This window comes from Sapajus apella, unplaced genomic scaffold (assembly GCF_009761245.1).
Source record: "Sapajus apella isolate SASKATOON/1434 unplaced genomic scaffold, GSC_monkey_1.0 scaffold11, whole genome shotgun sequence".
Taxonomy (NCBI): Eukaryota; Metazoa; Chordata; class Mammalia; order Primates; family Cebidae; genus Sapajus; species Sapajus apella.
In genome coordinates this window covers 37,281,580-37,307,117 of record NW_022436951.1, presented here as the reverse complement: position 1 = coordinate 37,307,117, position 25,538 = coordinate 37,281,580, and the positions used below count along the sequence as shown (strand labels likewise).

At 42.5% G+C, this 25,538-nt stretch overlaps 1 protein-coding gene across 2 annotated transcripts in view; it reads left to right on the top strand.

The window, feature by feature from the left end:
• The window catches only part of ADAMTS16 (ADAM metallopeptidase with thrombospondin type 1 motif 16), a 195,189-nt gene that overhangs the window by 50,083 nt on the left and 119,568 nt on the right, over window positions 1–25,538 (top strand). For both annotated transcript variants that reach the window (XM_032279138.1, XM_032279137.1), the window contains 5 exons: window positions 285–484; window positions 1,917–2,000; window positions 4,169–4,328; window positions 5,799–5,904; window positions 20,369–20,506. In XM_032279138.1, coding sequence (XP_032135029.1) covers window positions 285–484; window positions 1,917–2,000; window positions 4,169–4,328; window positions 5,799–5,904; window positions 20,369–20,506 — 688 coding nt within the window. The remainder of the gene's footprint in view (window positions 1–284; window positions 485–1,916; window positions 2,001–4,168; window positions 4,329–5,798; window positions 5,905–20,368; window positions 20,507–25,538) is intronic.

Genomic DNA, 25,538 nt, shown 5'->3' with positions numbered 1-25,538 from the left:
TAGGACTTAGAGCAAAAAAGTGCCTTCTCTTGCTGTTTTAAATTATGATGGAATTGCATAAAGGGAAATACAGCAAAGATTTCCATGACCCCTAGACTACATGAATTTTATTTAAATTTCGTGTGCTACTTTAAAACGAGCTTCTGCATCACAAGGTTTTAAAGGTTATATGGTTTTTATCATGAGCGTTCATTTTTGAGGCCACATTTCTCTGTGACAAGTTATACCCCTGATTTTGTGTGATGACTTCTGCTTTCATTTGCCCTCTGCGTGTCCCTCCATAGACATGCCCCAGCCTCCCAAGGAAGACCTCTTCATCTTGCCAGATGAGTATAAGTCTTGGTTACGACGTAAGCGCTCTCTTCTGAAGTCTCATAGAAATGAAGAACTGAATGTGGAGACCCTGGTGGTGGTAGACAAGAAGATGATGCTAAGCCATGGCCATGAAAATATCACCACTTACGTGCTAACAATACTCAACATGGTAGGATCGTCCTTCCAGCTGAGCCCACCTGTGTCATTGTACTTCATAGGGTGTGTGTGTGTGTGTGTGTGTGTGTGTGTGTGTGTGTGTCTGTGTTTGTTTCCATTTTGTTACCTGTGGATTTATGTTTCATAGATGAGAAATATTTTATTAGTAGTAAATCCTTTAGTTTTTTATACTCCAATGAAAAGAGCCATTTTCAGAACTTCAGAGAATAATTAAATAGGAAAAATCCTTTGACCCCCTCTGTATGTCTCTGTAAGCCTGTGAGATGTTTTGGGTTTACTGGTGTCTATTTACTTGACATCTCTAAGGGGATGCTGAGTCACTGTGGTGCAGTAAATCTGATGATCAGCATTAGATGTGTGATTTTTTTAGATGGCTCTATAGAAATGCCCAACGTTTTAGAAATATTAATGTTCAAATGCCGAATATAAATTATTTTATCTACAAAAACAGGGGAAAAGTGCAACCTTTTAGAATGCACCTCAGGTAAAATGTGTTTGTGTCTCAGATTGGCAGCTACATTAATCACTGAAGAGTGAAGAGAGGTATACTAAGCCTCATTTCATGTACGTGAAATCTAGATGACAGAAGACAAAATCTTGGGCCACCAAAGTGCGTTTTTAAGAGTAGTTTTAATGACAGTATTCAAAAAGCATGTCTTTACATTCTTCTGCCTCAGTAAACAGAGTACCCCTGAATATGCCCATCTTTCCATGATGCCATGTGATGACTATGGCTAGTGTCATTTTTGGTAGACCAAACCATTCGGGTGATGGTCTCCCAGGAAACTGAGAGGTGGTGAAATAGAGCCACACTCCCCCTGCATGGGGTTGAGGCATTGCCCTCTTGTCCTCAATAAGCTGCTCTGATGTGTGGAAGTGTTTGCCTCTATTCTGTAGAACTTTTCCAATCTTTCTGCACCTCAGTGTCAAGTCACTTCAGATTGCTTTTCACAGTGGTCACGCTGTTCCTGCACCACCCCAGAAGCAACTCTCCTCATTCAATTCCACCTCTGTGGTCCATCATCTCTAATATTTGTGTCTTTCTCTCATCATCTTGTGACCATGATTTTTTTCTTTCACTTTCTTGTATCCTCTTGGAATCCCAAGAGAGCTTGAGAAGTGACTGGCTCCTGTCATCATCATGATTACCTTAAAAATCCTCTTGATATTGTAAGAAGAATTCTGGCCAACCCACAGGTCTCATGGTCCTTTCATGCGTGTTTGACAGGAAGACATGGACCCCATTTCCACCCAAAACTTCAGCTGTTTACAGTGATATGATTAACATATCTCTCTGCCTAGCAATACAAGGACATTGACATTGCTCTGTCACCGAAGAGCAAGGGCGTTGGATTCTAGACCCACTAGTAGATAGAGGGGAAATGCCATTTACGGGGCTGACATGGGTTTCCCATCTTTTTCAGGTATCTGCTTTATTCAAAGATGGAACAATAGGAGGAAACATCAACATTGCAATTGTAGGTCTGATTCTTCTAGAAGACGAACAGGTAGTTTATCTTTGAATTTATCTGCTCTTTCTATTCCCAGAAAAATAAATGCAAAAATAATGCTTTCTTCTTTAATATAATTGTTCTGTGGGTTATTCTCTCTCAAGGGTGAAAAGTATTTAATATTTTCTGTCCACCGCAAATGAATGTCTTTTCAATTCTTTTAAACTTTTTTTGGATTTTTTTTGTGGGTTTTGTTTGTGTGTGCAGAAGTGTTAAGAAATTCTCCTTTAATTGGCTTATAAGAAAATGGCATGTAAAAGCTGCCTTTAACATACAGGTGGGACACACTAGGAATACATAGCACAAACTGTCTCTTTAGCCATCATGAGCTTTTAGGATGCCAGTGGGAAGGAGCCCTTTCTGCTTCTTGCTAGAAGAGTAAAAATATTTTGTGTTCATGAAGATACGTTGTACTGTGTGGCCCTACATTGCTTTATTCTATTGTCTCCCAGCTCTTAACCCTCACCACCTGCAGTCTGAGATTTATATTTTTACTAAGGTTTCTGTGGAATGTCAAATGCATTTCTCTCACTGCATGCAATAACGCAGATGACGCTGATCTTGGTAGCAGTGGGTTAAAGATCCTTCGCCTTCATTTGGGACCTCCCGTAAATGCATAGAGGTGGTCTGTTCACAGTGTGGATGGACATGAACATCTCATGACATAAGTGATGGGGAGGCATTTTAGGCACAAAAGGCTCTCACTTCTATTTTCCCCCAAGCTAATCATTAACTGGGCAAAGGAGAGTGGGTGCTAGGCAGGAGTCAGGTGCCCAGCCTCAGCTCCACCCTTGCTCACATTTTTCAGAGTCTCCCATTAGCCACAGTTTTTAAATTATAAAACAAAGAATTTTTTAGATGAAACCTGAGATCGTTCATAAGATCTAAGATGCCTTCATTGGTAAAGTTCTGGGATGCTGCTCTTTCTCTGTGCAGGGCCGGGGAATGAGTCGCCAGGGCTATTCTAGTCTGACTAGTCAGGGAAGATACCACCTCATTGTCTTTTGTGTGAGGTTGCAGTTGGGGAGGGGGCTGCTGAACTCGCCTGGCTTCTCAGGTGACAGGTTAATTATTTCTTGTATTAAAACATTTTCACCTTGGAATTCATCCAAGCTGCAAAGAATAAGCGAGGCTATCGCTTGATCATACACCTGTGTTAACTTTAATTAATGCAGTTTTCCTGGAAATCACCTGCTAAAGATCGTCAGGCATGCCCCCGTGTTTATGTGTAGCATTTAGCTTCAGTATATTTGACTTTCTGGCGAAACAAAATAAACTTTTCAGGAGAAAACATATTCAGTAACTAAGACACAAAAATTTCAACATGACATTCTAGCAGTGAAAGCTTTAAACAAGCTAGTGTCCTCAAGTTGAGGCAATTAAACCTGTTGTTCCCTGACCAGCCTTGTGAAAATAGAGCATGCCTGTGAATAAGGTTCAAATAATTTGGTGCAGGCTGGTCTGATGCATGTTCCTCCTACATCTCACATTCTTCGGTTCCCAAGAGTTCCAGTGTTCTACATTCTGTAATTTCACTGTTGTGTTATCAGAACTTGATATAGATAGAGGAGGTTGAATTTGCAAAGTTCCCTTTTATAGTTGCAGTTTATTTTCCAGAAACAAAGAGTTACCAATTGACCTACCTCCTCTCAGAAGCATGCCGCCTTTGTAGAAAAGGCATTTAATTTAACGCTGTAATGATATACATTAGAAGACTTATTTACTGGAAATCTCACTTGCTTAACTTGGTTATGAGATAAACATATCTCTATCTAGATGTGTTTTTGTATATGTATATGCAAAGCCGTGTATACATGATTCTGTGACTTTACTTAATTTTGAAAAGTGTTTTTCAAAGATTTTGAATACAAAAATTTCATGCACAGAAGTAATCTTTCTTGGGGCTTTGAGCATGCACTCAGAATCGAACAGATACTTTCCAATTGTTTATGTATGGAACTAGAGAAATGTCCATAAATGTCTACAGTGGCTCTGTGCAGGTTTTATATAATACATAAAATAGATGCATTGCTCATATGCCATCCAGATCCATCCATGTATTTGAAATTCAGGTCAATGACAATTTGCTGTGATTACAATGTATGTTGTTATAACATGTTTTCTCTGCATTATCCTGGGGTCCTTGGTTCTTGTCTCTTGCACAGCCGGGGCTGGTGATAAGTCACCACGCAGACCACACCTTAAGTAGCTTCTGCCAGTGGCAGTCTGGATTGATGGGGAAAGATGGGACTCGTCATGACCACGCCATCTTACTGACTGGTCTGGATATATGTTCCTGGAAGAATGAGCCCTGCGACACTTTGGGTGAGACCCTCCAGCAGAGTGTGAGGATCACGTGTGGAATGTGCACCCCTGGCGGTGGTGCTGAGTATGGAGTAACTTTGCCCTTGTTCCTTGTTAATAGGCAGTAGCAGCTTCTTAGTGCAGGTGTAAACGGTACGCTCACTTCCCTGTGTAGACTTTAGCCAAACAGAAGTATCCTTGTATTCTTCAAGAGTGAATATCGAACAAGGAAATGTGACTCACAGATTCCAGAATTCCTATCTCTTCGAACATAATAAATAATTTTTTCCATGTCTTCTACCATTTGTGAGAAGGGTGGATAGACGGAAGGGTTTCTCATTATGTAGTGAAAGAGTACATTGATGAGTATTTGTGGAGATACTACGACCATATTATATTTCCTGTTTTTTCACCCCTCTCTCTACATCTCAACCTTAGCAATGTTTTAGACATTCACAGGGCTGGGTGTGACTTAGATGCAGTACTTTATGATTTTTCCAGATGATCCGTGTAAAACACTCTGCTACTGACCAGGACTCTCCTGAATATTTCTTCTAACTTGCCATTTCTTCCCAAGTTCTTAGGGAGGAAGGGTTTTTGTTTATAGAAACTTTCAGATAAGACCTACTTTAAAAGCAGTTAGTGTTATTGTGAAAAAATGAGTTAACGTGGGGTCCTGGCCGCTGGTGCCTAGACAGGCCTGCTTACCAGGCTGGTGCTTGGCTGGCCTCTGAGAACTCACGCTGTAGGACGATTCCCATTGCCTACCTCCTACAAGTGGCTCACCGTGCCTAAATTGTGTGTACAGATAATGTGGTTTCCTTCTGAGGGTCTGGAATTTTGGTACACTTTGGGCAGTGGGTGCCTATGTGACCTGGACACTGAGTTTCTAATGAGTGTCCCTGGTGGGCAACATTTACCTTCATTGTCATGACTCATTGCTGGTGAAGAAAGCACACCCTTTGAGGCTCCTCTGAGAAAGGACTCAGACATGTATGCCTGTTTCCCCCCAACTTCTGCCCATGTGTTTTCCCTTTGCTGATTTTGCCCTGTATCCTTTTGCCATATTAAATAATAACTGTGAGTGTGACAAATATGAATCATTAAAGCTGACGGTGCTCTTGAGGACCTCCCAACACACACATTCTCCACAGCACTTCTTCACTTGGTCTTTTGGGAACATAGTTGTTTAGAATAAGGCAAAGAACCTTATTCCATCTGCAATAGATTCCCCTTTCTATTTTGCCCCAGTTAGAGCTGGCACCAGGAACCATGAATTGAGTTCCACAATACAGAGTCCTTGGGCTCCCTGGAATAGAATTCCTTCTCCCACTTTATCAAGTGCCCTTCTTGTGGTTTCTGTTTCCCATTTCACATTTCCCCATATGAACATAAGAACTAAATTTCACTAAGGAGCAGAAAATATATATATACCATGCTTTATTTTATGACAACAGTGCTATATGTTCTTTTGATCTTTGTGCCTTGTAGGATTTGCTCCCATAAGTGGAATGTGTAGTAAATATCGCAGCTGCACGATTAATGAAGATACAGGTCTTGGACTGGCCTTCACCATTGCCCATGAGTCTGGACACAAGTAAGTGCATCTCCATGGGAATATGGCACTCCGAGTTTTTTGCTTACTGGATGATTTCCATAGAAATATTGACTCATCAAGTCAAGTCCAGGAAGGGGATTCACATAGGCCAATGAGAATGCCATTGACAGTTATAAAATGCTGCCACTTAGGACTTTTGTTTCTATATGCTCCATCATGCAAATTTTATTTTTATTTATTTATTTACTTTGAGACAGGCTCACTCTGTCAATTAGGCTGGAGTTTAGCAGCATGACCTCGGCTCACTGCAATGTCTGCCTCCTAGCTCAAGTGATCCTCCCACCTCAACCTCCCAAGTAGCTGGGACTACAAGCACACAACACTATGCTTGGCCAGTTTTTGTAATTTTTGGAAAGACGGGGTTTTGCCATGTTGCTCAGGCTATGCACGTTTCAAAACCACAAGTGTGTGTGTGTGTGTGTGTGTGTGTGTGTGTGTGTGTGTGTGTAGGACAATTTCTAGCAATTATTTGTGGAAACTATTATTCACAATACAATTTCTGAGGCTAACAATTCTGTGAGCTGCTTTACTTTGCAGTACTGTCTATTAAATAAAAAATTCAAGGGCCTACTTGCTGTCCAAGCAGCTGGGGACTTCCTGCGATCACCCTAATTAATCCCAGAACCAGCAGATGGAATGCAAATATTGTCTTGCTATGCTGAAACAATACTTGAAATTTCTCCTAGAAAAATGTACAACCAGGAATTATAATTTTTTTTTTAATTTTCAACCTGATTTTATTGGCAAAAGGAAAACAAGGCAACTGTTTGTGATTTGTGGTTTTACAAAGCTGACTTATCCATTATTGGAAAATGGACTGAGGTCTCAGACTTGCTCAAAACAGTGTGTGTGTGTGTGTATGTATACGTGTGTATATACATGTGCTGCTTGTGTTTAATGGAATTCCACGAAGGTTCTGCATGCTTTGGCTGTGTGTGAACTGATGACCTGAAAAATGAGGCTTCATATCCTATTACTGATCCCTTCATCATTGCAGGTAATGATTGACTATTTCATTGCTTAGACAATTACACCTTCACTTTATAAAGCTTTCAGTTGAATCATAGTTGTATTTTTAATAGTCTGCTAGAGTTAAAACTTCAAAAACTCTCATTATTGTAACAACATGAGGCCCTTGCTGTCCTCTGAACCATACCTGAATTTAATTAAACAATCAAGGCAAGAAATATTTAAGTCACTGAGGGCCGAGCCAGTGAACGTTCGATCAGCAGTTGAGATATGGGCATTGGCAGCACAAGCTGTTGCAGATGGTGAGCTTAACTAAGTTAAACTTGATGCGTTCAGCATGAGGCCCTCAGTCGGTCTTCAGCGTCACACAAGTATCAGTATTGGCATTTATTTTTCTTTGAAGTCAATTCTTACTATTTTCTCTCCTCACCCAAATTGGGTGTAGTTGGAAAAAGATTTTCTCCAAACAAGAAAAAACTGGTTTTTTGTTTGTTTCTGGAAAGTCAGAAAGTAGATGTGAATAAAGAAACACGCTCAGTTGGGGGTGGTAGCTCATGCCTGTAAACCCGGCACTTTGGGAGGCCGTGGTGGGAGGATCACTTGAGCCCAGGAGTTCAAGACCAGCCTAGACAACATAGTAAGATCCCATTTCTACAATAAATTTTAAAAATTAGCTGGGCATTGTGGTGTGCACCTACAGTCCCAGCTACTCGAGAAGTTGAGGTGGGAGAATCACCTGAGCCCAGGAAGTCGAGGCTGCAGTCAGCTGAGATTGCACCACTGCATTCCAGCCTGGGTAACAGAATGAGACCCTGAATCAAAAAAATTAAAATAAGCCCTGCATGTGGATGAAGGAGAGTCCCATTGCTACCAGGATTACCTGCCAGAAACTGTCAGACCTTTCTTGAACATCTGACTTCTTCAAGTTCTCTGAGACAGAGAACCTGAAGCTTGTCAATGAAAAAGCTTCTGACCATGTTGAGAAAATAGGAAATGCAGGTATTTATCATGTGCTACATGCCAACATGATTGGCCATAATAGTAATGGTAGTGATGGTCATGATAATGGTAGTATCTGCTCTTTGTGGAGCACTTTTTATAAAATTCACTGAGCAATTTCACACACAGCTCAAACCACGGAGACCACTCAGGACAGTCCCTTCTGTTGCCTTCACTTACTTAGGGGAGACTATGTGAAGTATTCAGGAAATGTGTATGAATGGAGCGAGGAGAATGAGTAATTCAGGGCATGAGCCAGCGACAGGTGAGGAGTGAGCGTTTCACATGAACTGCTGGCTGCGACCACCACTTCAAATGAGAAAGGCTGTGATGTGTGAGACTCAGTGATAAAACTCCATGAATCTTAGTTGAACTAAACTGAAGACAAACACATTTGTTCAGTTCATTTATTTAGTGAGTATTATTTTTGGAGGAAGGAATAATGCATTTGATGCACAATGAGCTCCAGGCGGAGTCAACTTTTTATGTTCTGTACTTCAAAAATTAAAAAGCAATTCTATATCTGTTATGACTTTTACTATAGAAAACATGTAAAACATCCTGCTTCGAAGGTAAATTGTACTTTTTCACTTCTGTTTACCTTCCGAGGACATTATTTGTGACGAAGGACTCCTTCTCCATGCCCTCAAGCCACAGGTTTTTAACTGTTTATGCAAATAAAGATTTCAGTTAGTGTCCATCCAATTTCTCCTCCTAAATTTCATTATTTTAATCTCAAAATATCGTGCAGTTTATGCTGGGGAATGTGACCTAAAAATAGAAATTACTAAGAGCAGGGGTTTGGATTTGTATTGGAAAGCGAAGAGGGGAGACTGGAACCAGAACTGAGATATGTATTCTCCTGTAGTATATGGGATTGAATCAAGATTTGTATTAAGCCGGTGGTACAAAGAGAGTTTCCCAGTTACGTTAAATCACTTGACACAGGACATGTGGTTTGCTAATGCAGGTGCTGAGGTATTGGCACAGATATAACAAGGGCTGAACTGCGCATTTGGGAGAATATGTCATCTGTGCATGAATTCATCTGAAAAATTCCCATTTGCTAAGGGAAGTCATGTCATTTGATGGGTAGGGCTCTGTGATTCAGATTCCAGATCAGCACGGTGCTACCACAGTCTGATAGTGACCAGGGAGTGTCCCCTTAAAAACCTAGCTCTTACCTAGGTTTCCCATCTGCAAAACCAATAGAGCACTGTATGCTCCGTAGCTCATATATGCAGGTGTAATTTAGGTTGCATTATTTGAGCTGCATTCCACTTAAATAAAATAGGCTTAAATAGCTAAGTTGCATTATCATTTGAGACCACTGAGGTGCTATTAAAACAAACGTACTAACTATTTTCAAAAGTTCATTGTTCATCAGCCTGTCTCTTGCATTTTCCTGTTTATGGTCCCAATCATTGGACACAGTTTGCATTCTGGCAGCAAAGCATTGTGTAGGAGTCTACAAAAAGAATAGTGATCTGTGACCTTCAACAGTTTAAGAGAAAAGAATATACAGCTATGCCATGCAAGAGATCAAGTAATAAGAGCTGTTGGTATTACAGGAGCCCACACAGGGACAATCAGGGAGGTCTTCTTAGAAGAAGCAGCATTGGGCCAGGTGCGGTGGCTCACGCATGTAATCTCAGCACTTTGTGAGGCCAAGACCAGTGGATCACAAACTCAGGAGTTTAAGACCAGCCTGTCCAAGATGGTAAAACGCAGTCTGTAATAAAAATACAAAAATTAGCCAGGCATGGTGGCAGGCACCTGTAATCTCAGCTACTCGGGAGACTGAGGCAGAAAATTGCTTGAACCTGGGAAACAGAGGTTGCAGTGAGCCGAGATCACACTACTACACTCCAGCCTGGGTAACAGAGTGAGACTCCGTGTTAAAAAGAGAAAAAAAAAAAAAAAAAAAAAGAAAGAAAGAAACAGCAGGCAGCAATGGTGGTGTCACTACTTGTAAGCTTTATAATACCAATGCCATCCAGCTCAACCAGTCACTGGCGAGGCCCTTTTCAGTATTAGATGATGACATGTGCATCCACCTAATTTGTGGCTGTGCTCCGTCACCAGTCTGGGCCTCTTCTAGTGCATCAGGGAGGCATGTGATGATTTTTAAAGACTTGAAGAATATTGGAGAAAGCCAGCCCCTCTAACCATCAACAGGTCTGGAGATTGTCAGGCTGCTCTCTGGGGAGCTGTGGTAGGTCAGAGCATCAGTTCTTACCAATTTTAGTTGCTGTCATTCCTCCTAGGATTTCTTGTCTGTTTCTCCGTCCAACAAGTATTTGAAATCCATTGATATTTGGCCAGACCTTCCTATACACATGCATACACACATGCATAGCCACCATGAATGACACTTAGGTGTTATATGATTTGACCAAGACCACGTTTGGATCATAGAGGGAACAGAAGTTTTTAACTTTCCTTTGTAATGTGCAGTCCCAGGTATTCTGCACAGTTTATGAGAAAGGTTTTACTATCCCATTTTATAGATGAGGAAACTGAGGCTTGGTGGGGGAGAGGGTCAGGTAATTTGCTCAGTATCAAGCAGCTTGTGAATGATGGAGCCAAGACCCTGTCTGAGGTCCTTGCACCTCCACAGCCCATGCCCTCTCCCATTATCTACCCTTCCCAGTTCCCTCGGTTCCCTGCAGCTGCTGTCTTCAGCTGAGCCTTCTGCCTGTCACAGCGGATGAGCTGTGCTGCTCCAGATGCCTGCATGAAGCCTGCGTCAGGGCTCTGACCTGCTCAGTCCTACCCGCGGTCACCATCATTATGCCAAGGGTAGAGTTTGGCACGCAGATAACATTGGCCTGTGGTTCATTTGAAAAATATCTCATGTCCTTAGCCACTACTGCCTGAATGGCCTGAAATAAATGACACAGCTTCTACGAACACTTGGCTGGCTGTTCATCATTCTCACTGTATCATTAGTAATACACAAATACTTCCCAATGGTAATTGAATCACTCAAAAATATTGTAGCAGACAGTAAAAGCATGACATTGAAATATAATTCCCAAGTCCAATTTAATCTGAAATTAGGTTTATGCCTGGGTATTTGAGTTAGTGTTATGGCAGGAAAGGTTGTCCCTTCTTCACCCAACAAACACGAATAGAAACCTATTATGTACTGTCTAGTCCGCTAGCAGTGGGTCTGTGAGCATGGATAAGAGGAGTCTCTGTCTTTTAGAAACTTACAGACTAGTAAAGAGAAAAAGATAAAATATATTTACGATTTTAACAAATGCGATGATCACCACTTTAAAGTACTGTGATGCACAGGAGCGAGATACAGCCTCTGGTATGCATAATTTGAATAGCAGTTATATTTCTTGCTTGCCAAATAGCAACCTTATCTTCAAAATGTATTCTATTCATTCCTCTGTGACGTTATTAATGTTGGTATTAAATGTAATCACTGCGTGCTACTTTTACGCTGATCTGCTGGCATTCATTACATTACAAATGAGAGCATGGTAGTCATTGGAGAAACAAACTTTGAAGTACTAGTGCTGAGATTTTTGTGGGCATCCGAATCACCTGGAAATGTGTTCGAATACACCCAAATGCCAGATCCTAAACCTCAACCTACAAAATTAGAACAGTAACACTGCAGGCTTGGGTGGCTACATTGTGCTATTTCTCTCTGAGTTTGAGACTTGATACTAGAAAAAAAAAATCATTGAAAATACCTTAAATGTAAAAGTGTAAGACCAAGGTTTCCCCTGGCTTGGGACACTGTGGACTTTGAATTCCTTAGGAATGTAGGCAGAAGTGATAGCAAACGTATCAGGCCGATTTCTGGACCGTAATGTGTCTTCCTCATTAGCAGCTCAAGGGCCAGCCAGGGGAGTGTAGTTTGGTATTTTGTGTTCCTCCTTTTCTCCCTAAGGCGCCCTCCCATTTGGGATTTCAGCCTGAATCTTTTTCACAGCCATGACACATTTCCTCTGCCATATGGTTACCCTGGCTTTGATTAGTTGCCTTTAATAGAACTTTGGAGAATGGGCGGAAGCTAAAATGACTAGATCTACGTCACCCTTGGTACTGATCAGGACTTTTGCAGAAATTCAGCAGTATTTGCATGGCTGATTTCCTTGGATACAGCCTTCAGTCATGTTCAGGTTACACAGTTACACAAACCCTGCCTAGGCTCTGACATCAGCGTGTCCAGGTTGTAGCCTTGACTCTGCAACCCGGATGCAGTGGCTCTCCGGCCCTCAGTATTGCTGCCTTTGTGTTAAGGCTACCTCATAGAGCTGTGCTGAGTTGTAAATTAGAATACAGGCTACAAACCTACCATAATAGCTGTAAAATGGTGAGTGCTTATCAACATTAATTACTGTATTTACTAGTAATATACTAATTAGCTACTAAATAGCTCTAAGCAAAGCAGTTAAATAGACAAATGTGTCCTCAGCCTAGGCAACAAGTACAGATTCTCTTAGGATTGTCACTCCCCTTAGGATCAAGAAGATCCCAAGTCCCTCCACTCCATATCAGCTTTTGGAGCTGACTTTCCCCTGTGTTGGTGTCTTCCTGTCCCTGCTGCCTTCTGTCCACTCTTGGAATTCTTGGCAGCAGAATTCTAGTCCACCAGATCTAGGAACCACCATGTCCTTCTTTACTTTCTCTCTCTCTTGCCTTCTGCCTTTTCTCTGCACCTCACCACATGGGACCCCGTGCTCAGGGAATACATACAATGGGTGGGTGCCAAACATTAATGGCAATAGTGGATTGCCTCTCCGAGAGTATATTTACCTTAATGAGAGGTCTTCAGAGCCATAAGAGTTCCTGAGGAAGCATGTTGTGTTCTCCTGGGATAACTAAAAATGGAATCATTGAAACGAGCCTTGAGAGCACTCAAGGATCTCCTACAGGTTAAGAAGAGGAGGCAGACTTACTGGTGAGGGAGGCAGTAGCCCTGGAAAAGGTGATTCTCACAGGTGCAGGGCTGCGGTTGCCTCAGGTGTTATTAAGGGACTGGTGATTAGCATTGTGGGACCTAACACCTCTGATGGCTCCTAGTAAGGGTTCCTATAGCCACTGTTGCTTGAGATGCTCCTGTACTCTGAGCTAGGTACGGATCTCCAAAGCGGTGTGGTTTTCACATGAAAGTAACCTGTGCTGCTTCAAATGACACCCACAAGTACATGCATCCATAGTCGCCTATTGGGTGTCTGTGGAACTACTCTCTCCAAAAAGACAGAGGGACTCAGGCCAAGCACTGCCCACCCATCACAGCCTCCAGCAGTGCAGGCCCAATATTTTGAGATGGAACATCCCCAGGTGGAGTAGGGACAGAACGTCAGCCCACCATGAGGTGCAGTAGCTGTTTGTAGTTCCCAAATTGCAGTGAGCATCCAGCTCACCGGGAGGGCTTGTTTGGAAAGCTCCGATGCCAGGATCTCTCTTTCTTCTGGGACAACCATTCCCGGGTAGAAGTCTGGCATCTATATTTCTAAGGAGCACCCATGGAAATTCTAAATCCTGCTGAGCAGAAAAGAATGTGGAGAAAAAGAGGCAACGTAGAGCAATGTTAGCCTAATCCAGAAGATCCCAAGTCCCTCTATAGCAGGAGCAGCCGTGGGAAATGGATCTCTTGAACACCGAATAAAGGAGGGAAGAGTTTATTCAGCCGGGAGACCAGGCAGTAATTCGTCGAAAGCCCAGCTCATTTAACAAAGGAAGGTCCTGCCTTTATATAGGCTTATACTTTAGATGTTACACGTGGAAGAATCTTAGGTTTATAGCTTTAGGAATCACATATGAAAGGGTTCTGGTTTACAGTTTTAGGACTCACATGTGAAAAGATCTCTGGTTTGATCTTGTGTTAAGTAAAAATGGTGTCTTCCAGAGAGTTTCCCCAAGACCAAGTGTGTTATTTTCAGGAAGGAGATTCAGGAGGCACCTGCTGTCCTGCTCTCTCTTCTATTGAGCTGCACAGTGGATGACAGAGGGGGAGGGAATCCCAGATGCCTGGATCTCCTTCCTCATCCTCCACCCTTTGAGACCCTCACCATTTTATAATATCAGTGATAGGTCTCACTCTCATTCTCACTTTCCAGATTTTCCCAGAAACTGATAATGTTTCATGTAATACACTTGTGATGTCATTTTTTGGCTAACTACAGTAGTGATGAATCCCCTAGTCACCTAAAGGAACAGGGGGAGCAGACAAGGGAGCAACAAACAAACGCCAATTATTATTATAACACTTAGGATGGGGGTTTTGAATCCTCCCAAGGATAAGAACCAACCTCCAAATAAGGACTCAGGGTTAAATCCATGCCATATCTGTACAGGCACGTGTGCCAGTTTGGTCATGTCTCGCACAATATCCTCCACTGCTTGCCCCTGGTCATCTATGTGCAGACAGCAGTTGGTTAGATTGAATTTTCCACAGACTCCTCCTTTGGCTGCTAGTAAATAATCTAGGGCCAGCCGGCTCTGATAAATCACTTTTCTCATTTGAGTTTCTTGTTGGGCTAAAAGGGGCAGAGCTTTGCCTGTCTCATTAGTGAGTATTTTCAAAACAGCTTGCAACAGGATGATCCAGTTGAGCATGTAAGTAGGGGTTTCGTATCCCCATGAGCCATCCTCCACCCATGTGGCTGGCCCATAATACTCAATAATTCTCTCCGGTGGCCACTTATCATCTCTCCTTTCTCCTATCTTTAGGTTTCTTTTCTCCCTAGCAGAGTAGACTGAATACATTAACAGCCCACCTGTCTTAACAGATAACAGGAAGAAAGAGGGCTTAATGATGCCTATGACACAGCGACCTGTCCATCTCATGGATTACACACCTTACATTGAGTACCATTATATAAACAGGTTCCCTTCTGTGTCCCTGCACATTTATAAGAACTGTAGGACAAAAGAATGGCAGTAACTTTTACACCCTACCTGGTGTACATACTGAGGGCATTCTTCAAAATTAGTTAACGTTCCTACTGTGCAAGTCCAAATATTCAGAAAAACAAGTCCCACAATGAATTTCCTCATGCTTCGGCCGTGCGTGGACCAGCCAGCTTCCGGGATGTGGCTGGAGCAAGGCTTGTTGTCCTTTTTAAGAACAACAAGGACTGATTCTGCAGTCCTTGCCTTGGTCTAACTCTCAGCTGTTGCTGGCTTTTACACGGCTGTGGTGGATTCAGGCTGGGATTCCCTCTACCTTCACAGCCGTGGGAGTGGTCAGGGTCAGGTCTTTAGAGGGGCTGTACTCCCATCCTTTATCCACACGTGATTACCTAGTGAGAAAGGGTGAACTGGGGAGAAAAAGGCTTACAGGACATTCATTATTTACTTAGGTTGAAGTATCCTAAGCGATTCTCCCTAGGGCTAGTAACTAGCATCCTAACTCAATCCCTCCCCACTCCCCAGGAGTTCCTAGGAGTGCCCAGAGTAGGGAAGGGGACCTATGGTATAAGACTTCACAGGGGAATCTCCTGTTTTCCTAGAGGGGGTGCCTCTAATTTTGAATAACACCAAGGGAAGTGCCTGCACCCACTTTAATCTTGTTTGCTGACACACTTTCCCTAAGCTGTTTTTGAGGGACCAGTTCATTCTTTCCACTTTTCTGGAACTCTGAGGTCGGTAGGCAGCCTGCAGTTTCCAGGTGATACCCAAGGCCGTTGCTGTTTTCTGGACTAAATCTGCCACAAATGCTGGTCCGTTGTCTGATCCGATGCGCAGTGGCAGTCCAAACCTACGGATAGGATCTCGAAGCAGCACACGGGTTACTTCACAGGCCCTTTCAGTCCCACCCAGAGTATGTGCCCACCAAGACCAACAAATACTTATGTCCCCCACACTTGGGCATTTCAGTAAAGTCTACCTGGAGATCTTCAAACGGAGCTGCTCCATAAGCTTGAATGCCAGGGAGAATAGTTGGGAGCCTGCCTTGTGTTGTGTTGCTGGCATGTAATGCATCACTGTGCCATGGTTTTGGTCAAGGCTGGTAAGTGTGACATGTAAAAGTACTGGCCCAGCATCTTTTCAAGTGACTCTTGACCTAAACGAGTGGTTTCATGTATGGCTTGTACAACCGCTGCACATAGCAGGCCCTGGTATTTGGCAGACTTACCAATGAGGTCTTTTGATATTCATTAGTGTCACCACTGCGTGGGGTGCTTTGATATTTAAATTCTTCCCAGAGTTGAGGCTAGAATCTTTGATTGCCATTTTTTTTCTTTTTTCTTTTTTTTTCTGACAGCATGAAAGGCTGTGTTAAATCGGCTAGCCCCAAAGCCAGGGCTGACGGAAGTTTCACTTTTAGCTTCTGCCCCATTCGAAGGGTGTCCTGTCTTCTCTCCTCCGTCCTTTGTCACTTTGTGTAAGGGTTTGGCCAGTATCATGAAGTTTGGAAATCCACAATTTACAAAACCCACCGCTCCCAGGAGCTCTCTCACCTGCTTTTTAGTCTCAGGTTCTGTGACTTTGCAAGTGGCTTGCTTCCTCTCGGCTTCTAGGCTGCGTTCTCCCTTCCGGATGGTGAGCCTCAGGTATTGCATTTGCTTTTTGGCAAACCTGGGCTTTCCTTTTAGACACTTAATACCTACAGTCCTCCAGGTGTCGAAGTAAGGCATTTGTTTGCGCACCCGACTGCCATGGAGCATCCCAATAGAAGGTTATCAGCATATGGGGGCAGCATGCAAGTAAGAAATTTCTAGGGGGCAGTCACAGGCTGATGCCTCCCCAGCGATGATGAGAGAGTTTCTGAGCCTCTGGGAAGCTGGATCCAGGTGTATTGAGTGGTTACACCTGCTCCTGGGTTTCTCCCATTGAAATTTCTCCCATGCAAATAGTTTTTGACCCTCTGAGGCCAGTCCAATGCTAAGGAAGTACTCTTTAAGTCCAATTAAGTAAACCAAGTATCCTCTGCTGGCAATAATCCCAACTGCGCGTATGAGTTGGGTGCAAAGCCATGCAAGCCCTGCACTGGCCTGGGCGATAATATCAGTCTTCTGCTTTTGGCTAGGAAGTCTCCATCCTCCTTCCCAAGGGACAATGAGAGCCTGGATAATCCCCAACGGAGGCAGTTTTAGCTGCAGGGAGTCTTTTTTTTTTTTTTTTTTGAATGGGATAGTAGCCCTTGATTTGCACAAAACGTTTTGCCAGAGAAGGGGGGCAGGGGTAATTCATTAAGTACAAGAAAGTCTGTTCTCTTAATACCTTAACAGATTTAACAACACTGGCTTTGTTTTTTTCAATAGCGGGTTACAGGGCTGTCATCTGGACCATGGGCTCTTTGCGGGCATATGAGTCCAGCCCGCCTCTCTTTTTGTCCAGTGGCCCTTCCATTAGATTGAACAGAGCCCCTTCACACTCATTTGGATCCTCGTGCTTACAATCATCCTGTTCCTCGTTTAACTGTGGACATTTCTTCTTCCACTGTCCTACTTCTCGACAAAATGTACACTCATTGTGTTGCAGGCAGAGGCGGACAGACTGAGGGACTTTCCAGGAACCCCCCTTTTCCCGCCCTCTAGGGGGCGCTCCTTTAATAGTGGCAGCTATCAAGACGGCGTTTCGCCAAGCCTGAAGTTCCTCTTCCCTACAATTTTCCCTCTGGCTCACCGCCTCTCAGTTTACAAACACCTGGTTAGCTATTTCCAATAACCGTGAAGTATTCATGCATGCAAATCCTGCCTGTTTTTGCAATTTTCAGCTAATGTCTTCTGCACACTGACTGACGAATGCCATATTTATCATATACTGATTTTCCAGGCTCTTAGGATTAAAAGAAGTGTACATGCGGTATGCTTCACACAGCCTTTCATAGAATTGGGTACGGCTTTCCTGTTTTCCTTGAAGAACCTCAGAGACTTTATTAATGTTTGTAACTCTCTGGGCCCCCTTTTTTAAATCCTTCCAGCAAGGCTTCTCTGTACCGGATTAGCCTTTGCATGCCCTCTGGGGTGTTCAGATCCCACTGGGGGTCAGTTCCCAATAACTGCACCCTGACATACTCTTGGAGGTTCTGGTAATCTGCAGGAACGTGCTCCTCCAGCCAATTAGAAGCACCTTGGAGTATTCTCTGCCTTTCGTCCATGTTAAAAAGATGCATAAGCAGCTGACGGCAATCAGCCCAAATGGGGTTATGAGTCTGAATAACAGTTTGCAGTAGATCAATGAGAGCTTGGCGTGTCTCAGTATAAGATGGGTTGTTATTTTTCCAATTGATAAGATCGGCCAAGGTGAATGGCAGGTACATGAAAACATGCCTTTCTACCATGTGTCTGTCCTCATCCACTCCCATGTACCTCTGCTCTCTTAAAGGCATCTGCACCCCGGCCTTGGGTCACAGACGGGCTGCCAGAGGGGGAGTTCCCTCTGGGAAGCAGGCAGCAATGGGTGGAGTTTTTTACATTCTCTTTTGTCTACTCTGGGGGATTTAGGGGTGTGCAGCTCTGGTGGGGATGCTGAGGCTTCTGGCTCAAGGGCAGGGAGTCCTTAAGGAGGAGGAGGAGGCATTATTGGCAAAAACTCTTCTGCCGCTGGGTCGACCAAAACATTGGGAGTCCGCTTTTCTCAGTGACGAGGGGGATGGTAGTTTCTAGCGGTCTCCCTTGGCTACTAAAACAGTTGCTGCCTGCTCTCTTAGCCACTTCGGAGGGTTTAACACTAACTGCAATCACGAGCCTATGTATGGAAATTGATCAAGGTGTTCTAGCTCACCATATATAACCTCATGCTTTACTTTGGAGACAAGGGACCTGTCTAGGGTCCCCTCTGGAGGCCAACCAACACCAAATGCTGGCCAATCTTCCCTACATAAAACCCTTAATTTCTCTGGTGTCGTAGTTACTTTATAATTCCCACTAAATCCCTTCTTGAAATTTTTCAGCATGGTTTCTAAGGGGGTGGAACGGCTATGGGAGTGACCCATATTAACACTTCAAAGAAACAATTCCCACAGTTAGGCGAGTGTTAGTTCACTCACAGCAGTTCCCCTTCCCACCTAGCAAGAGGCAGCACGGAGCACTCCCCGATTTACATTCACTTCAATCCTTTCACAATGCCTAGAGGCTTCTTCACTCAGGCTTCTGTGTCTGTCTCTAATTATAAATTGCTTGACACATGAGGCCCTTCCTAATGGGCCCATTACCTTTCACAACTGATGAGTCCATTTGGACTCGTCTACACACAAAGACACACATCCAATCACTCTCCTTCCAATTCAAAACCATAAGCAAAAAGCTTCCAAGGTTAGTTACAGAGAGAGAGCTTCCTTCAAAAGTGCCGATCTGGCACCCGTGGGTGACCAGGCCATGCTTCCACCAAAATGGGGTGGGCTACTTTCCCGGATTCAATGTTGCCAAATTCAGTGGTCCGGACTTCCCCAAATACTCGTTCCTCCTCGGTGTTCACCCACTGGGTGGATCCGCACTGCAGGGCCTCCCTGCTCTGCTCTGGTGAGGCTTTCCCACCAGGCAAATACCTGCCCAGGAGCGCTCTCAGGATGCGTCACCCCAGCGAGCAGGAGTCCCCCTGCAGGGATGCTCCACAGGGCTAGGTAAACCACCTAAGAGACTTTTTCCCCTGCCGTCTGCTATCCGAGACTCACTTCCCAGCCCATGCACCAGAATGTCGCAGGAGCAGCCATGGGAAACAGATCTCTCGAGCACCAGGTAAAGGAGGGAAGAGTTTATTCAGCCGGGAGACCAGGCAATAATTTGTCAAAAGCCCAGCTCATTTAACAAAGGAAGGTTCTGCCTTTAAATAGGCTTATACTTTAGATGTTATACATGGAAGAATCTTAGGTTTATAGCTTTAGGAATCACATATGAAAGGGTTCTGGTTTACAGTTTAGGACTCACATGCAAAAACGTCTCTGTTTACAGTTTCAGGAATCACATATGAAAGGGTTCTGGTTCACAGTTTTAGGACTCACATGTGAAAAGGTCTCTGTTTACACTTTCAGGAATCACATATGAAAGGGTTCTGGTTCACAGTTTTAGGACTCACAAGTGAAAAGATCTCTGGTTTGATCTTGTTTTAAGTAAAAATAGTGTCTTCCAGAGAGTTTCCCCAAGACCAAGTGTGTTATTTTCAGGAAGGAGATTCAGGAGGCACCAGCTGTCCCACTCTCTCTTCTATTGAGCTGCACAGTGGATGACAGAGGGGAAGGGAATCCCAGATGCCTGGGTCTCCTTCCTCACCTCCACCCCATTTGAAATGCAGGCATCTGGACATTTACTCTGCTTTGATATTGGTGTACACTTTCAAGCAATTTGGTGGATGGTCCATTCTTCAGAAACTGTCTGTGAACATGTGAATATTCTCAACCAATTAGCTGGTGTGGCTTTTATTTTTGCCTGCCTAGCATACAGGGGTAAGGGAGTCTCACAGTCTTGACTTGTAATTGTCAGAGTGTATTAGATAATTTAAACTGATTTTGTTCTGAAAGAACCATCTCTCTTTCTCTCTCTCTCTCTCTCTCTCATAGCTTTGGCATGATTCATGATGGAGAAGGAAACGTGTGCAAAAAGTCTGAGGGCAACATCATGTCCCCTACGTTGGCAGGACGCAATGGAGTCTTCTCCTGGTCACCCTGCAGCCGCCAGTATCTACACAAATTTCTAAGGTAGGAACTCTTTAAGCTGTTCTTCTTATCTTTTGGTGCATCTGATGCTCACTGCCTGGTCAGCCAGATCCTGTGCAAGCAGCCCCAGGCTGTGCTTCAAAGGGAATCAATGTCTTGAGACTAAAAGAGAGCCATAAGACACTTAAGTTTTACAATTCTCACTTCTATACTTAGGAATCTTCAGTAAGTGAATAGAAAGACCCGATATGTACATATCTCTATACACAATAATAAAGCATAACTTTTTTGGATTTTCTTCTTTCTCTTTGTATTTTTTTCTTTTTCTTCCTTTCTTTCTTTTTCATTATTTCTCTTTCTTCCTTTTTTCTCTCCCTTTCTTTCATTTTACTAAATGCATTCCTCATTAGGTGAAGAAATGTGTGTATATAAACCTTAACCTAGCTCTAATGTTCTATAATTGTCAATAGTATTTTTAGAAATTTTCTCTAAGCACTGATTTATTTAGGAGATAAAACATTGGAGAGGCAGAGTTTGACCCTGAAAAAATAGTTCGTAGATTTGAAAATTCCAGAGAAATGAGGAACTTTATAAAGCATTCTTAGGACTGCTAGTTTATACACTATTTTTCAAATCTCTTTGGCTTTAAGTTTGAAGTTTGGTTTAAATCTTAAGCCAAAACTTTATTTCTGACATTACAGTGCAGTGTGGATTGGCATGTCTCTGCTCCACACAGTCATTCAGAAACCCAGGCTTTCCTCTTCCAGGAGCTAGTGGTCTTTTTTCTTCCAGGACCTAGTTCCCCACTGCAGCCATCAGGGACTGAGGATAGAGAGCACAGGAAGGCACGTGGGACAAGGGCGGTGTTCCTGGAGGAACTCATATGACCTCCCAGAAGTGCAAGGGCCACTAAGAAATGGCCTCTACCCATGTGCTCAGGTGACAGAGAGCCATCTGTGCCGCATGATGAACCCCAAATCTTATTGCAGAAAAGTAAATGAAACGTGGAGGGACCAGCTGGTTGGTGGCCAAATTGTGAGCAGAACCCAGGCGTTCTGGACCCTAAAGTTGATCTCCCTGCATTTATCTCAAGGACAATGGATGCAGCAATTGTGTTGCAATCTAGCCTTTATTATTATTATTATTAATCTTTAAGTACTAACAAAACAATTTGGTTCAGCTACTAAAAAGGTGAATGAGAGTCTGGATGTGTTTAGAAAGCAGCTTTTGTGTCTTGAAGATGACTGATCTGTGAGAACCAGCAGAGGCAGGGCACATGCTACGTCTGCATTCACGGGCTCTGAGTGGATGCCAAATGCCAGAGCTGCCTAACCTCAACCCTCCTTTCCTTCCGTTCTGAACACAACTGCTCAGATCAAATGGCAGCACCTGGGACAGATTGCAGCTTGATGCTTTTGCTCCTCATGGAAGACACACCGATTTGCACCTTTGCTGCCTAAGGAATACTGTTTCTTCGGCCCTAGCAGGAAGACCTACTCTTATTCAGTACAGAGGATATGTTTATTCATTAGACTGATATGTACTTTGCTAGACACATAGAAAGATTGTGTTTGCTCTTAACAAACATATTGACTCACAGTAGTTCACTGATTCTAGTAGAGAAGATATACAAAAATGTTTCCTTATTTTCAAAATACACTAATGCTTGAAAATACTAAAGGGAAATGGGCTGCTGTGTTTAGTTCTCAATTAAATTCATTCACGATGTTTTTGAAAATTGTATTTTTGAGATTCATCAAAGAAACTGTAAAAATTATTCTTAATTCAAGGGAATGTTCTTGGGGAACACTAATAAACACAACCACCTTAAGAGTTTGGAGAAGATTACACAAGAAATCACAAGATTACTAGTAAAATTGAAAGTCAGATGAGGAGGAGAAGCAAATAAAAATTTAAAAATGAACAGCAGAGGTAAGGACACAAATGTATAGATTCTAAGGAGCTACCTAGTTGTGACAGGAAAGTCTGAAATTTCACAAGAAAGGAAATACATTTCTATTATTAGAAAGTAAGGCAAATACTAATACTTCCAAAAAAAGCAAAGGGTTTTTTTTTTTAAGTAACTGCTTTAATGAGATAAAATTAATACACAAAGCTATGCATATTTAATGTATACAGTAAGATGAGTTTAGACGTTTGCATGAACCAATAAAATAATCTCCATGGAGATTCCACCAGATTTGGGGGAAGAAAAAAATATCTTGGCAGCACTCACGAAGTCCTCAGGCCAGGAAACCAGATATCTACCTTCTGAGTCTTTGTAACTTACATGTTCTTGCAGTCAAAACTAGGAACTAGTTATTCCAAACTCAGAACCAAGGACAAAGCTCCCCTACTCTATTAGATCCTGTAGACTCTTCAGTGTTTAACTGGCCTCTTTGGTGCCTTTCACTGACCTTACTTCTTTGTGTCCCACTTTTTCTTTCTTTCTTTTTTATTCACTTATTTAATCAATAGAGATCTTTCTTTTCTGTTGCACAAATTAAGTCTTCTTATTCCTAGGACACTATTTGAGTGTGATCACACCAGTACTCCTGTTGGTTTGACTCCAGTTTATTTTGCAGTGGCCTGTCGCCCCAGGGCCCACCTGTGGCCAGGGTGCCCCTATGGCTGCCTCTTCCCTCATTCTCTACAGATCCTGACTTTCCATCTTCCCAGCCAGAATCTTGATCATCAGTCTCCTGGGGCTCTGTTCCTCTAGCTTCGTCCTTTTTGGTGTTCGTATTCCAAGGCCTAACTCAAAGTATTTTAACACATTAAGGAACGGCTGTGTTTCAAAGTTTATGCCACCCAGAATAAGTGGCAATATTTTGGACAATATGTGTATCAGGTAATATAAACCCATATTCTAGGAGTATACACTTGATCATTTTTTTTTAACTTCTATTACCAAAAAAGACAATGTTAAAACTATTCTGCAATTGGCAAAATGCATACGAGTACATTTAGGATTTGTTTTCCCTGCATGGTATTGTCAGAGTCAAGCTGGGGATTCTTAGCATTGTTTTTAGCTGTTTCTTGCAGCTGTTCACATTTCTCTCTCTCTCTCTCTCTCTCTCTCTCTCTCTCTCTCTCTCTCATTCACTTTAGGCTCACCATGCTTTTATTTGCATTAACGAGGAAAATTTGGAGTTTTCCATATTCCAGATCCTTTCTATAATTTTTCTAGATTCAGAATTTTTTAAACCTCTTTTTCATCTTAATGGCTATGAGGAAGATACAGTAACACTTTTTATATTTTGAAATATCCTCTGACAACTTAAAAACTGAGGGAATTATAATTTGGGTGTGTCGTGAGAACCAGCATCATGAAAGTCCAAAGGAGGTTTTGAAACTGCCAAGAAATGTAGGCAGACTCATGGAAAGAAAATAACTGCATGCTCAGGGAATAATTATTTCAAGGACATTGAAAATAGAATGTAATCTTGGAAACATGATATAGTCCTAAGAATCATTATTAAGATACTGAAATTAAAAGCCATTTTCAGTGTGTGTTACCGGAACACCTGAACTATAAGCTGAAGCGTACTGGTGTGTTTTTGTGCTAATCCAGCAAAACACTTCTGTAGCATTTCAATGGTAAACATTTATTTTCAGCGACTTTACTAATTTCTTTGGACCATGTGAATATGAATAAATAGATAATGTTTTACATGCTTACAAATTTGTTTTCTTGAATGGTTAAATTTTCCAAGAAAGTCACTTGTCAAATTCACTATTAAGGTTCATTTTACTCAAAAACCAGTTGCGAATTGGACACTTCTGCAGTGTGTTAAATCTTGCTTTTTCACTGATTTAATGAATCTCAGACTGTCTTATTTGGTTGTTTGCTGACTTCCCGATTTCCAACTAATCAAAATATCATCATATTCTCCACCAATTATGTGGCACTTTGGATATGATCCCAACAATGAGTAAGTACAAATGGCTACCTTTTAAGATGAATCTGTTCTCTTTATTAGTAATCAAGCATTCGATAGTGGAAAAAATGTAAGGGAACTCAATTGGCCTCAAGTGTTTTCAGTACAACTTTTCTCCATTCTTGGTAGAGTTGCGAAGGCTAGCTGCTCGTTTGGGTTAAATCATCAACCTAGTCAACAAAGTCATGTGTCATTTTCCATTAGCAGACACAGACCTCATCAGAGTATTCACGTCTGCATCCAGGAGACCTATGACTTAGGGAAATTCTAGCTCATTATTTTAAATTTAATGAAGCAGGGACTCATCTTCAGTTTACTTTGAAAACATTTAAGTCATGCCCTACAGATCAGTGAAAATGCCAGCTCTCTGACCGCGTGAATCTGAACACATCCAAGCATGCGAAAGGTGACCGTCATCACAGGAAACTGGGAGCATAGGTGGTGTTATACCCCATGCTACTTCTGTTGATGGGAAAATGAGATGTGACCTGAGAGCCCAGTAAGCTTGTTTTTGCACATAATGGAAATAATACATTTTGACTCACACCTTGCTCTGTGATGCAAAGCTCATCTTAGGTCATGGCCAATTGTAGTCTCTGTGGTGCTAGTGTGACTGACTCTAAGGCCTCGAGGGTAGGCACTTTGCTGAGGAGGAGAGAAGGGAGGAGGAAATCAGGTCATGTCTTGCTTACTCGTGTCTGGGGGTGTCTTGACCTTCACAGGTAATATAACCTTTTCTGAGGGCCCCTGTCTTCTTAATTGAAAAATGACAGGATACAACTAAAAAATCTCTCAAACTCATTAACATTTTTTGGTTCACTGCTTAGAGTGGGAAAGGGATTTTGACCTGCCTTCATGTGTTCATTAAGATTCTTTTTGTTGAGTACAAAATATATACAGAAAAGTACAAAATGATAAGAGTGCATACAGCTGAATGAATTTTTACACAATGAACACAGTAGTATAACTCCTACTCAGATAGAGACACAGAGTGTGACAAGGACCTTAGAAGCCACTTCTCCCCACTCCAACCGCTTCCCCTCTTCCCCAATGGTAACCACCCACCTGACGTGGGACACTGTATACTGGAATCAGGAGCAATGTATCATTTTAGCTTTATGAGATTCAACCTT